General features: G+C 40.6%; 1 protein-coding gene across 3 annotated transcripts in view; it reads right to left on the bottom strand.

Moving 5' to 3' along the window:
• Positions 1–15,889, bottom strand: part of nrxn1a (neurexin 1a) — a 197,089-nt gene that overhangs the window by 44,328 nt on the left and 136,872 nt on the right. For all 3 annotated transcript variants that reach the window (XM_036572434.1, XM_036572433.1, XM_036572432.1), the window contains one exon: positions 407–588. In XM_036572434.1, coding sequence (XP_036428327.1) covers positions 407–588 — 182 coding nt within the window. The remainder of the gene's footprint in view (positions 1–406; positions 589–15,889) is intronic.

The raw sequence follows: 15,889 nt of genomic DNA on the forward strand, positions 1-15,889 counted from the left end.
AAAGTGGTAATTACAATGTCTTTTCAATCAAGTGCTATGTATTCAGAAACAGCTAACCAGCTAGCCTAATCTATTTTGGTATCTTCCTACCATTTGTCCCCCCAACTGCGAAAGTGCCAGCGCAGCCAGTCTATGGCCTAATGAGTGACTACCACAAATGAACTGCATTTACAAAAATAATAAAATGCCTACTGCTGCCCACTGCAAACATTCTTTCCTCTGCCATGATGAAGGTAAAGGGTAAAGACAGTAATAAGTCAAAAGCTTCAAGATCAAAATGTCTTGAAGGGATATTCATGAGAAGCTTGTATTTCTGATAACTGTGATAGCACATGAAGGCAGCAAAAGTAACATGATTTTGTCTTATTTATGTCAGTGTGTGTGTGCGCGCGTGTACAGGACTCACTATCTGCAGTTGCAGGTAGTCTCCAAGGCCAGAGGAGCTGTCCACTCTGACAAGCACAGCGTCCTTCTGCTGGGTGCTGAAACCAACAGCCAGTCGGTCTGCCCGTGTGCTTGGCCTGTCGTTGGGTGGCCAGGTGTACACAATCAGGCCGCCGTCACGACCAAAAATGTATGTAGTTCCCGCTGCAGAGAGAAAGAGAGAGAGAAAGAGAAAGAGAGAGAAAGAGAGAGGAAGACTTTGTTGACAAAAATACCTCTGAAAACAGGACTGGCCATTAGTCATAATGTCAGGATCAACAAAAGAGGGTTCCTATTTTTTTCTTCTTTCTTTTTTTTTTGCAGAAGCTACATTTCATTTTTTTAAAAAACTAAGAGTAAAACATTTCTTTTTGGTTACTGAGGTTAAGGTTATAAGATATAGATAGATAACATATAGTATACACAAGTAGAGGTATGTACAATGGCCCCAAAAAGAATTTGGACGTTTGTGCTATATTTAAAAATGTATTAAGTTCATTGTGTTAGGAACCAAAATGTCAAATCAAAAGTCATTCGGAGACTGTAAAACGTGTGTTTCTGATGGCGATGATTTGAGTAATTTCTTCGGAGACCTCTGCAGATTTGCAACCAAAATGCCTTTGTACACTTGTGAGTTCATGATCCCATCAATAAACACAAGCTCACTGAAACTATTGTTAGAAATACAGCATCACACTTCGTTGTTTCCACCTCAATCTGGTTGGAATTCTTCAGACTTTCTCCATACAAAGAGTCTACTATCATATTAAAGCTGTGCTAAAAGTACTTTTTGTTCAACATTTTATGAAGCAACCTACACTGTTAGAAATAAACATTCTTTGTTCATCAAGGTACAAACAATGTAAGTGTACCTTCAAAGGTACAACAGTGGTTTTAAAGTCCGACTGTGTACCTTAAATTTGTTTTGCCTGGTGAAAAGTATGTATTTGTATCTTTTTATAACCTAATGTTTTAAAAACAGAACAATAAAAAAGTCTGGAGACAAGACGGGGTGTGTGGAGCTAATACAACTTAATTTTAATAGATTATGGTACAATTGAGTTCCCTGACTAAAGGTACTGAGATGTACCTTTGAGGGTACCACCCCAGTGACAAGAGGGGTACTGCCCCAGTTACAGTTTCGTACCTTTTTTTCTGAGAATGTAAGGAACTTCATTAAGATATCCCAACGGTTAAATGGTTAAGGTGTCCAAATATTTTTTTGGGTCATTGTGTAATGCATTTAGGACATACACAGTTGCTTGCAAAAGTCTGAGCACCCCTAATAAAGTGAAAATAAATAAAGTGCACACCCTCTACAGGGAATGCACATTTTGATGCACAATCACTGTTTATTTGCTGAATGTAACATATTGAAGGAAAAAACAAACCATAAAACATGGTCTCACATTGAATATTTTGTGTTTTATTTTTTCCAATATGGTAAAGCAAATAGAAACTGTGCACTAAAATTTGCAGAAAAATGGCATACTTAATAAAATATCTTATGTTCCCTGTGTTAAATTATTTTCACTTAAAAATGATCAATACAACCTGTAATTTCACTGGGGTATCCAAATTTTATCATATGACTGCAAACAACACTTTGTTCTTACATTGCATAAAACAAATCTGTATGTGTGTATGTACATTTGTGTGTGTGTGTGCGAGTGCGTGTGCGTGAGCATGCATTTGTGTTTTTCAGCCCATTACGCTCAGTGTGGGAGTATCTTGATGAATCCATCAGTGGGTCAGACAGCCCCTGCTGTCTCCTGATTGGTTTAATTACAGCCCTTGTGTGACCCTCACAGTGCTGATGTCGCTGAGAGCACCTGCATGTGCTAAATGACTGAGGCTGGAGCCGAGACATGGGGGTGTTCCTGGCCCCCACCCTCAACACACACACACATACATACACAGTCACACACGCATACCACCTGCATCACTGAGCTGATTGAGCCTCTATGATTCTAATTACAGCCGCCCTCTGCTCCCACCAACACACTGGACAATCAATCCAGCCCCACAGCCCTGCTGTGGCCCACTGCACTGCTTTAACACACATTTCAGCCCAGCAGAGGTGAGGAAACTCACACACACTCATACACACACACAGATCAGGAAGCTATTTCTGCTCAGAAAGAGGCATGCTAATGGCCTGATGGAGCTAATTACAGTGTCACAGGTAGGCAGGCCACTCAGAGAATGACCGCTGATTCTGTACCTGAATCAGAGAGAGACGAGAGAAAACGCAGCAAATTCAGAGGAGGAGACAGAAGAAAGAAAGAAAGAAAGAAAGAAGGGAAAGTGAGCATATGAGAGAGAAGGGAGGGAAGGAGTGAGAAAATACAGAGAGATGGAATGGAAGTGGAGGGAGAGAGAGAGAGTGTAGGCTGTGATATGTATTGGTGTTAATGGAGCTGATCTCATTAATTCACTGCCTGTGCAGATCTTCTCGTCCAGTGTGACTCTCACAGTAAGCGTGTGCAAAATCCTCTGGTCACGCCTGGTGCTGCAAAGAAAGTACACGCAGTAAACTGCTCGTCAGGCCGTAAATACAGGAGTAGAGGATGTAAGACGCATTCCAACACTGCGCTCCTCTGCAGCATGCAGAAACCGCCGTGCAGCTGTGCAGCAGATGTACAGTGCCTGTCAAAAGTCTGGGGAGACCATGCCTCCTTTAGAAATTTGATAATGTTTTTTAATGTTACTTTTCAGGTGACTATATTTTGCAACACTCATGCTTCATGTTTAGGAAAGCACCTTCATTGGCACTTAATTGAAGAGCACGTTTTATCTGAATAATATTTTGACAGTTTCTTTTCTTTTGTGAAAAGCACTTTTTGCTTGAAGGTAGTTAAAACACCTGAAAGGTTTGTGTGCTGACAAGACATAATATGCATCTATCATTATTCCCAAAGTAGCACTGTTACAAATATTGTCACAAATGTTTAAACGTGATTCTGATTTCCTCAAAATGAATCACTTCAGTTGAGTAAGTTATTGTAAATCAACAGAGAAAACAGGTTCCTTTGTGCTTTAAAGCAGTAAGTCATTTAAGGCCATGCGTTACAGTGATCTTACATGGGTAACATGGTAAAGGGGTGTGATAAAACCCCCACAAGTGGGGTAAAATCATTGCAACATACAGCCTCCAGTCGCTTATAGGTTTTGTAAAACAGAGAACAAACACCACATGATTAAATATACAAGTTCTATAGATAATTCAACGTATTATTACTAATACTCGCAGTAAACAATCCTTCTGCCAAGCAATGCATCTTATTAACACTAAGATAGGCTCACTTGACTACATATCTATCAAAGATTATGAACAAAACATGAACAGAGTAATGTTTTTAATAACTTGACAAATTAATACAGAATTAAATAGACGTGTACAGTACTCTTCACCAGCTTTGAATGTGTACAGTACTCTTCACCAGCTTTGAATGTGACTCATCAATCAGATCAATCAGATATTACAACTGGAATTACCAAAAACATTATCTCCAAACTTTTGGCAAGCAGTGCAGATCTGTTATTTGTGAAAAACAGAAGCTTCTGGGTCTCTCTGGGCTGTGAGGATGCTGCAGTAAAGTGTCAGTAGCAGATTTTAGGGCATTTAGATGGCATTACATCCTGATGTGAATCTCTATTTGCTGATCCGCTCTCACTAGCTCCATCTCTGTTTGTTTTCAAAGGGCGCCCTCAGCCCGCTGGAGTGTATCTCAATGAGAACCTTTCACACTGCGTCAGCATTCAGCCCATATCCCCGAGATAAAAACACCCTCAGGGTCTCCTCTCGCAGGCAAAAACACTCTCGCACACATACAGAGCTGCATCTGCACAGTCAACCCCCAGAAGCAGCTCTTAGATGCATTTATAAGAGAAACTAAGCTCTGCTCATTAATGAGGCTCAGATGTTGGATGCTTGCACACACACACACACACACACACACACACACACATTTCATGCTGGACGTGAAGGGGGAGTTTCACAGATGTTTCTGAGGAAGTTATGCTACTGTTTCTGCAGTTCATCTCGATGCCATTATGTAGCTGCAGAGCCATAAGACACTGGCAGGATGGGCCAACGGTATGAGCACAAGAGCAGAAACATTTGTTGCAGCACCCAGAACTACTGCTTGGCATTATTCTCCTGATAGACTCTCAGTGTAGGGAAGGTTTTCTGGCTCTAATCTACAAGGCTTCACTTAGGAGGTTGCTTCTGCAGGCCCAGAAGTGGACTGATAAAGCCTCGGTTTAAATGCCTACATTGAAAAAACCCAACCAGATAACCACTCATAGTTGTAGTAAAGATTCTGCAAAATATGAAGAACTACTGTTTAAAGGTTAGCAACCACGTGTCTGTTATTTTACCCAGTAAAAACTATAACATATCTATATAAAATATAGATTGCAATACTATAATCTAACATCTAGAAACTGTTAAATGATAAATAATTTACTGTAATTGTTTATTGTGATTATCAGCCTGAGATTTGATTACTATTTTTCATTTTATGAAAACTTGTTCCTCAATGTTATACAGCTTTCTCAGTCATAATGGGATCATCTACAGCTCTGTTCATTCTGACCACATTTACTAGCGTCCTACTGATTATATAGGTTGATATATATATATGTGTTGATATATCAACACAGCTGGTTTCATAGTATTCCAAACTGATTCCAGACTTTTAAAAAGTAGTGTAAGTACATTTATATTACAAAGTTTATAGGCAGTTTTGATTTAGCTTACCACTTTTTTAATGAAATATTGATTATATTAGATAGATATTGTTGCTGTTGTAAGAACACCTATACTTGAAATAGTGATATAGGAAAAGGAGAAGAAAAATCCTTAATTGTAATGCAAACAAGATTTTATTCCAAATCATTGCAATTCAAATGGTCCATTTTTCATGTTCACAAATGTAAAGGGCAGAAAGTGTTTTCCAATGGTTGAAAAGAAAAAAGTTACATGGTAACATGAGTTGACTGCAACAATATGCTAGTTTTTATATAACTGTGACAACACTCTAGTTTTCATATCACAGCAAAGATATGCTAGTTTTCGTATGATAATGCTAGTTAGCATGACAGTGATCTTATTCTATTTTTACATGATGTTGACGATACACTGGTTTTCATAACTGTGGCTATATGCTAGTTTTCTTCTGAAAGTGTTTTTTATATAAAATTGACTATATGCTAGTTCTCCTATGTAAGTGATGACATGCTAGTTTTCATATAACAGTCACGATATGCTAGTCTCAAAAAAATCAAGCAGATCTCAATATTGTTTAAATGAAGGATAACTGATTTCTGAATTCTTTCTCCTAAACCCCTTTAAGAGAAAAGAGGAGAATAACATAATTTTATTGTGAGGAATTCTAGTGTGACAAAAGCATGAGTTCTCCTTCTACACTGATAGACTGCTGAAATAGTTCTGTGATACAGAATAGAGCTATAAAAAATAATATGTTAGATCTTATACTTCTGGGGTGAGATGAGTCAGACACAAAAGAGTTAAGCCATATGGGTGACTCAGAAAATCTAAGGGTTATTTCTCAGGAGTCACATTTCAGAAACAGGAGAATAGCTTAAGTCTCTCTCTCTCTGATTCCAAACTGCACTTAACCATGTGAAGGAGAAGTACCTGAGAATCAGAGATCTCATTTAGAATATTTCTTTCCTCTGCGAAAATACATGCTGAGGTCAGACTTGTGCAGCCATTTCATGCGACAGGCCTGAGTACTTGTTCCTCTGTAAATGTAATTTCCCCCACCTCCATCTTCTCCTGCACAACATCCTTCTGTTATTCTTTCTATCTTTCTCTCTCCTTCTCACTGTTGTTTTCGCTCCTATTGTTGATGTGGTTAAGAAACTTGCCACCCTCTCTCTATTGGGGTTAAACCTCTTCTCTGAAGTCTATTTTCTGATTCTGTTAAATGAAGCATGTGCTCTGTGCAAGCCAGACCATTAGCCTCTTAAATATGTCCCATCATCTCAGCTGGCTGAGCGATTGAGACTGGGGCTTAAAGAAGACCCCCACTTGCAGGGGAACGTGGTAGAGTTTCCACACCACTGCCTCGCTAAGGTCAATCGACACATGTGAGGAGAGGAGCGAGAAGGGTGCAAAGCAGAGGAGAGAGTGAGAGAGAAAGAGAGGGAGACAATGTGAGAGTGCCTTGCAGCACCTCTCTAATGAGACAGATATTACCTGGCCCTCTGGAATCCCATCATAAGCCTAATCTCTTTTATGTGTGGAAAAAATTAAATTACAAAGCCTCTTTTTCTTCTATTGCCAGGGGCTTGGAAGCTCAACCACAGTCTGAAGAAGCTAAGGGCCCATCCTCTGTCCAGAAATCTGGGGTGGAGGGCAGGGGTTAGATTTAGCCAGAACAATCTAGAACAGCATTCTAGCACCCTGCAGGTAACTTGGAAGGGGAAAAATCGTCTCCAGAGTTGTCAGGTTTTTCCTGGAGTGTGACTGCCTAATTCACTGACCATATGTGCTGTCGCTACATAATAGAAAAAAATGATGTCCTGTTCCTTGTCCATAGCGTGGAGTCTGACTGTGTGGATGAAGGTTTGTAGATGTTGTGTGAACAGGAATTGCATTAATTTGTGCACAAAATGACTTGAAATCAATTGAAATCAGTTGATTGGAATTGCTGTTGAGTTGAGTTTATTGTCCATTATTTATTTTCCCAGGCAAGCATAGAGGCAAAGGAGGAGCGCTTAAACAAACTGGAATTACCCAGAGCTACACATTTTTCAGCATACTTTAAAGCAGAACTATTGTATGAAAACAACCACATTTTGTAGCCTAATCCAGTGTGAGCTTTAAGTTTAGCTAACTTAATACAAAACCAATATTTCACGTTATTCCCAGCTCACTATTTTAAATTCCAGAGATCAACAGCTCCTTTAAAGCCTTATTCAAGCTGGATTAGTTCTACCAGAGAATGTGTGGTGAAGTCATTTGTAGGGGATTCAACTGGCTGTTTTATACAGAGCAAAATATCTGTGCGACTTCACCAAATTACCTCAAATAGCCTGGATGAAAAAACATCACAGCCTAGATGTTCACTTCAGCATTAAGATTAGAATTAAACAGATCCAAAAAAACAACAACAACTAACTTCTAGTTTATAACAGATAGAACAGCATTAGGTTAGTAAAGTGGGCTCATTCAGCTTAAATGCTGCACAATAGGACAGACATTGCACTGCCCTGCAAGAGGTACCTTCAAACATTCCTTTTTTCATTCTCCTTCTAATTAGTCCAATACTTTATTGGACAATAAAGTAACTGCGAAAGTCAAGTTTCATTTTTGTGGTTAGCCTTGTCTCTTGGTCAGCAAAAAAGAAGAGATGTCAATCTCTAGTATCAGGATGTGTTATTCCATTACCGTGAGGTCAATTCAAACAGGACCGCCATTACTGAAGGAGCTCAGAGTTTGTTGAATTCTAGAAAGTATTTCGCTCCAGAATTATGATTTAGCAGACTTATAAAAACCACAGAGATTGCAGATTCATACTAGATTAAATTTATGGATCTTATTTCATCACTCAATCACTCAAATTACAGCACCTCTCCAGGTAAAACTAATCCAGCACATAAAAGGTTTAAGAATTCTTGGCTTAAGAAAATTAGGGCCAGCACATTGCAACATAAAATCAGTTGCCATCAATCTGGTTACTGGAACAGAAATCTCTTCTGCTAAAACTGACAAAACACCGCAACAACCACAGCTCACCTCCATGATGAGAGCATTCTCCATCCAATCCAGCTGGCAGATGATGAAAAGCAAATTGGTGTTTACTTCACTACAGCCTGTGTGTGTGTGTGTGTTATGTGTGTGGTTGGTGAGCAGACGCGAGCGGGCGCAACGTTTTCCATGTGTTTTTGTTTTTTTTGTATGTGAAGCAATTATATTGTTTATATGAAATATGAGTCGGTGACATTGTATTTGTTTATTAAACATTCACCGCACAATGTGCAGCAACTACAAAACTGAGGCTTCTGCAATAATAAACAGGCAATTAAAAAGAGAATTACTGCAGCTCCAATTACCGAACTGACACCAGAGAGCTCTGAACCAACTGGGTAATTACAGACAGCAGCTCAAGCGGAACGCTGGCCAACCTATGCTTGCGTGTGTGCACGTGCGAGTGGATGGGTGTGTATGTGTGCTTGTGTGAATCTATGTGTGGATGCAGGGTGGACTGAGCCGTTATCATCAGCAGAAAGAGTTGGCTGGACGCTCGTAAATCTGACCCCCTGTCTCCTCCTGCCTGCTCGTACATCGACTCCAGGCTGAGGTTTAAAATGAGCCATCATGTTTACGAAGGGCAAGCGCACAGCACAAAGGCTTTTTCTCCTCGCTGCAGGAATTCTCAACACAGACTGACAGACACTTAATGTAAAGAAGGCCTGCTGACTCAGCCATGCAGAGGTTTAGGGTTTTGGACACTGGCCCAGTAAGGGTGAATAAAGCCTTACATGTCTATATAGATAGAGAGATAGATAGATAGACAGATAGATAGATAGATAAATAGATACTTCATTGATCCCAAAGGAAATGTAGCAATATTGATTAATCTGATATGTTTAATTGAAAGCAATGCCTTTGTATCACTTACAGTTTGGAACTTCATGCACAGCTCAGTCCAAATTAGTCCACATTATGCATTAGCTCCTATTTTTATTATGAAAATCTATCAGGACGTGTCAAGTTTACACAACATAAAGTCCATTATGCACTTAACTTAGAAAATGTATTATCAGTTCGATACAGCTTAACAACTTTTAATTAAATGTTAGCTTATATATGTTCATTAGGGTCAGCTCCATCCCACACATCATTCTACCCCCCAGGCCACACAGAGAGACTCGTAGCACCACTGTGTGATCCATTACACATCTCCAGGCTTATTCGGAGATCTGGGTAGCGCTCTAACAATGCAGCTGAGCTGCAGTGGGCCTAATGCTTCACATGTGATGAAGAGAGCTATTCCCCTGTCTCCTCCTCCTCAGCAGTAACGGCAGCCAGGGGGCTGTGGTCAGGAGGCCTGCTCCACTCTCTCTCTCCAGCTGACCTTTCTGGGACCAATTAGGCCAGAGCTGTTAGCCAGCGTGTTATTGTGGGCTGCTTGATGCAGGGTCTGCAGCGACACTTTATAACGGCTCCTGTTTTGCTTGCTTTGTGCTTTTTTTTTTTTAACAAGCTCTCAGATCTGGCAATCCTCGCAGGGGTTCTGTGAAGACTGGAGCTTAGAGAAGAAGGAGGACGGGGTGTGTGAGTGAAGGAATGAAAGGAAGAAAGAAAGAAAGGACGGAAGGAAAGAAGGAGGGAAATAATGGAAGAAAAAAGAACAAGAACGAAAGAAAGAAAAAAGGCAGTAAGAAAGAAAAAGAGAACTAACTTAAAGCTATAGTTTATACTCTAAAACACACCACAGAAGACAGATGTAAGGGGGGCTTGAGTTGATTGATTACAGTATCAGGAATTGTAGATAGATTCTATCATGATGGCCATCATGTTGGATGATTTAAATGTCAGAAAATATGCCTTTGTATTCCATGTTCTATACAGTTGTATGCAAAAGTTTGAAGGCACCCAGTCAAATCACGTTTTATTGATCTACAGAGAACACAATTCTGCACATTTTAATACATAATTACTGTGTATTGGCTGAATTTGAAATATTGAAGAAGAAAAAAGTGGCCTGTGCAAACACTACAGCACATTTGTTAAACGCAGAAAGAAAAAAAGAAATTGTACATTAAACTTTTTTTAAAATGCTGTGTTTGTTTGTTCTTTGTAGAGGATGCATTAACATATTTTCACCTAGAAAATCAACAGCACATAATTTGACAAGGGGTATTCAAACTTTTCCATTCAACTGTCTCACTCAACTGTCTGACAAATAAAAAAATAAAAAAAATCAAAGAAAAGGAAAAATATCTAACGAGAACTGCATATGTCCCAGCCTAATAACAACAGTAGGCCATGGTAACAGCAGCCTGTAGCCCATCTTAACACAGTAAGATTTCTCCTTTTAATTATTTTATCAAGCAGCGATTTATAGGCTGTAAAAGTGTGATTTTACTAAACCATGCCAAATAAAGTTAGAGCAAAGTTAGCTGACAAGAAACACAAGCATGTTTATTTTCTCTGCTTTAAGCTTCTCTATGGTGTTATCATGTTATTGCCCTGCTGAAATGAGGAGCCTCTCAGATTTGCAGCACCTTCTAAAAACCGACTTCTCTGCCACCACGGGCCTTCCGCGATATTCTCTCGCTCTCTCTCTCTTTCTCTCAATGACGCTCTCTTTCACTCTCTCTCACATGCATATACACACTTTCCTTTCACTTTTCCACTCCCGCGCTCCTTCTGGGGTTGAGTACAGTGTTCAGGAGTCACCACCACATCATGTATCTCACACTCCTTCATACACACATTTCTGCTCTCTCTTCCAGTCTTTCTCTCTGTCTATTTCTGTCTGTCTTTGTCTCTTCATCTCTCTCTCTCTTTTACAGCTGTTTTCTCACTGTCTTTCTCTCACTGTCTCGTTCTCTCTTACTGTCTCTCTATCACTCTATTTGTCTTTCTCTTTCATCATTCTGTTTCTGTCCTTTTCTCTCTCTGTCTCTCCCTCTGTCACTCTTTTTCTATGTCTTTGTCTCCTGGTCTTTGTCTGTTTCTCTCTCATTGTCTGTTTCTGTCTCTCTCTCTCTCTCTCTCTCTCTCTCTCTCTCTTTCTCTACCCCCACTTTCCTTTTTGCTCCTAGCCATGGTTTTTCTGAGACTGTGCAACGGCTGTTCACCATTCACCAAACCCCCCACTTTCTCTCATTACTGAAGTCACATCCACTTAACAAAAGAGAGAGAGAGAGAGAGAGAGAGAGAGAGAGAGAGAGAGAGAGAGAGAGAGAGAGAGAGAGCTTGACTCAGTCTGGGTAGAAGATGAACTCAAACTCTGCTCAGATCTGAGTGCTGAGGGGGAGAACAGAAATCAATTCACATACTTCCAGAAATTTACAAACACTCACTATAGAGCACATAATCATTAAGAGGTGGAGAGTCCTCCATGAACAGATCCACTGTGAACTTTCATGAACAACTGATGCACAGCTCTACAGATAGCAGGCTGTGACTTAAAGAGGTGCTGAGATGAAGGATCTCAGTCTCTTAGGTTTGTGTGTGCTGAAGTCTGAATGTACTACTGCATAGAAGGTAACCTAATAATGCAGGCTCTACAGTAACTGTGTGAAGCCCTATATTGTCTCTGCACATAGGGGATTTTTAATTGAGTAGCTGTATGTGTAAAGTCAGAATAATGCAGAGGGAATAGTGGAGAAGACAAAGTGAGGGCCAGCTCATTTGGGAGCTGTGGAGAGACAAAGGGAGCAAAAGGGAGGGAGGAAAAGAGAACAAGAAGCGGCCACAACATCAAAACCCTGTGTTGGAGCTAACGGCTGATAATTTGTCTCGCTTTATGCTTTCACATTCACTTTGCATCTAATCACTTCACAGAGAAAGAGAGAGAGAAAAAGAAAGAGAGAGAGTGAGAGAGAAGGGGGGGGGTACACTTCCTGGCATCCGAAGAGGAATTTTTACGCATACGCACACACAACTGAATCTTTCATGCTGCGCCCAACACACGAGTAATAGCTTTTAAATGGTTATTTATGAAATCTGAGATCTCTTAGTGATCTTACACTGCTCATTATACTGTACGATGCAGATGAGGAAGATTTGGAAAACCAAAAAAGAAAAACAACAGAGTCAAGAACTGAGACCAAACTGAATCTAAACAATTATGCCATGCTATCTTTCTGTGTGATTTGGTTTACATGGCACAGTCAGTGTGTGGAATTTATTTTGGCTAGAGCCTATACTCTCAAAAATACAGCTTTCTAAATGGTTCTCTGCTTGTCATATGGTTCTAGGAAAAAAACTTCAAGATTTTACATTTTTACATTATATGGAGATTGTTTAAACTTTGAAGAGGTTCTTCACACTGACATCTCATTTACAGAAATAGTTCTTTAAAGAACTGTCCATTGAAAGGTTCTTTAGGGAACCAAAAGTGGTTATATTATGGCCTAGAACATCACCTTTAATTGTAAAAGTCTGTGTATAAAATGAGTAGTCTGACTTAGAGAAGGCAGCTCATGTGAGATGTGTATAATTAACTGCATGCAAACTGTAGGTTTAGGGTCTTGGCTTTGTGTGGTATATCTGGGGTTGTGTGGGTTGTATGGATGCTCCTGTACTGTTTGAAAGCCAGAAATGCCCTCGATTCATTTAATGTCCAGTCTAATAAGTATAAGTTATTCATTTTTCAGGAGATATTTCTGAGGAGATTAGAAACAAGACAATCCACTTGCATAATAAAGGTTAAAGCCAAAGGAAAAGAGGAAAAAACTGTTTAAAAAATATTAATAGAAACAGAGAAAATAGGACTCAACACAATCATGTGAGACCTGGTAGACCACCAAAACTGGCATCATCAGATAAGCAGTACTTAAAGCTTTTGAGAAGGGAAAACCAAGCTCCACTCTTGCTTCAGAGCTGAAAAAGGTGCTCTTGTCCGTCCTTCCACTGTGAGAAGACAACCCAACACTAGTAGTCTGAAAGGATGTGCAGCTGTCAAGAAGCTGTTACTGAAAAAAGGAAGAAAATTTCAAACAAAGAAGATGCTGGTGTTCTCAGAACAATGGACTGAACACTCCACTGCCCAGACCTCAACATCACTGAATGTGTTTGGGATTATTTAGATCATGAGAAGCAGAAAATGTAACCAACTTCTAAGACTGAATTTTGAGGGAGTGGAAAAATATCCCTGTAGATTTCCTTAAAAAACCAAAAGAAAGTCTCCGGAAAGTATAGAAGCTATAAGAAAGGCAAAAGGCAGATACACTAAATACTAAATAAACTGATATAATATTTAGTTGCTGAGGCTTCTGTGTCATTTTTTGTCAAGTATGCTTTCTGCTTTTTTCCTGGTACTAAAAAAATGAATAACTTGTACTCAATAACAAGTGGAAAAGTGGAAATTAAATAACCTAAGGTTGGTTGCTGACTGTGTGGTCAGTCCGTTAATGATAAGGGGGTGAGGAGTGTCTCCCGGGCGTGTGTGATATATCAGGGATCAAGAGGCTGGATCAGGTCCCAGGTGCAAAACAGATATAATTGGCAGTAGGAGGGGTAGAGGCACTCCTGAGTGTGTATGTAGTGTGTGTGGGGGGGTGTGAGTGGGGGGGTATGAGTGTGGGGGTGTGGGTTGGGGGGGTGTGGGTGTTGGGGTGGGTGTGTGTGGGGGGGGTGGAAAAGCTGTGGTTTTGTGTGTGTGCTGCCTTGCTGCCTAGGGTGACGCACATGAGCAAAGAGGCTCAGTGATCTCAGCACACCGAACCATTAGAGATGCCAGCTGTGTCACACACATATGCAGAACGAGAGAGAGAGAGAGAGAGAGAGAGAGAGAGAGAGCTTTACAGAAAGTGGGAGACACTCTCCCTCTCTGAAAGCATGATAAATGACTCCTTTTCACGTCACAATCTTCTACTCCCTCGCCTCTCTCCTGCCTGCTTTCAATTGTGTTTCTCTTTTTTATCAGACCGCAATCTGTGAGGATAATAGTGAACGGCAGCCAGGTCCCATTATATAAGCCCAGAGCATCACTCGCACATGCTGACAGCTCCAGCTCCTCTGCACACAGTGGCGTGGAAATCGTCCTGATAGTCTTAAACCGCAAGCCGCAATGAGACGCTCCACAACAGACTGGAGGGACGGAGCTGGGGGCATGGTTGAGGAGGTGTTCATTTTACACTGTGCACAGCAGCTCCTGCGAGGGCTAGCAAATGGGATATAATAGCAATATGTAGGTAATGAGTTTCAAAGGAGAAGGGGAATAGCAGGCATAGTGTAGAAATCAGTGCCAGGCCCTGGGGTCTAATGGCCTCTTAAAAGCCTGTCCTCTTTCCCTCATGAACACAGTACATTCAATTTGGCCTGCTCACTGCATTACACAGAGAGACATACACATAAAGACATACACGCACACATTCTTGGTGAGTCCTTACATTGACTCATGCAACCTTGTAATTGAATAATGCAGTCCTTATACCTCAATGCCTATATCTAAAGCTCACCCTAACCATAAAGGGGAATTCCACTGATTTAAATTTTTTTTTTTGCATAATTCGATCATTGAAACATAAAGTCGGTCCAAGCGGTTTGATGTGAAATGGTGCACCATAGAGAAACTTAGCGATTTTCTTTACAATGGCGGTGATATGAACCAGCCATTTTATTTACAACCCAAAATTACCAGTGAAGCTACAGGTGTCTTCTGAGTTTTTAAATGCAGTTTTGATAAAGGTGAAATAGCAATAAATCTGAAGAAGTAAGCTTTCCTTAGGTACTATTTTGCCTTATAACACCCTGTATGTATTCTTCTGTTATTAATGTATATAAAAAAGGCCTACGGTTTATTAGAAAACCATCGTGAAACAGTGTCTCAGGCATCGGACAATGTATTTGCAATAATTTTATGTGATAATTTTCCATGAGGTAGCTTTAATCACATTTGGATGTCTGGTTCCTATCACCACTGCTGTGAAAAATCAGTGGAATTCCCCTTTAACTTTAGCAATAAAAAGGCATTCTTTTAGTTTTTTTTTTTTTAATAGCCTCTCCATGTTTTGGTCAGTTAAACACCATCATATGTACAAAAAAGTCATCATGAGAATGTGCAGTGCTGATAAAGGGCTAAATACCCACACACTAACTCTTTTCCTATTGAGCATGTGTGCATCCACATTATGCTGACAACAGAGCAGGCAGTAATTTGAATGTAATCTCATTAAGTCACAGGTCAGCAGGTGTCACCTCACAAGGATGACTCTTGACAAATGTTCATGTCAAGGCCGGAACTAAAGGTTCCTCGCACAAACAGAGCCGCTTCAACGGCCGCTAAGAAATCAAACAGGGCCGTTAAAGCAGGCAAGTGCATCCATGCAAAGCTCGGGGCTCATGACAGAACACTTCACTTCCATCCCTACCGAGGCATCACACGGGCAGCCGGCACAAGCCTCTGCCCATTCGGATCCAATCTGCATAATGTTCACCAACACCTCTTAAGCAGCTCATTTGCATTTCCACTTCATAATCATGTAGGCATCGTCTTTTCACTCTCAGTAAGCACCACAACCATTGCAACAGGCAAGCACTCGGTTTTTCAAGCTCTTCTAGCTGATTTTCCCTCTCTCAGCCCCACTTTCTCTTTCCCTCTGTCTCTTTGTCCCTCTCTTTCCCTCTCCCCCCCAACACACCACAAGCTCTCTCGCCCCCTCTCTGTTTGACAGGTAATGGAATGAGACAGCATTAAGGCGGGTGAATATGGTGGGTGAACAGAGGAGGCTGTACGCACCGTGGCCTGCC

The sequence above is a fragment of the Colossoma macropomum genome, unplaced genomic scaffold (genome assembly GCF_904425465.1).
Source record: "Colossoma macropomum unplaced genomic scaffold, Colossoma_macropomum, whole genome shotgun sequence".
NCBI lineage: Eukaryota > Metazoa > Chordata > Actinopteri > Characiformes > Serrasalmidae > Colossoma > Colossoma macropomum.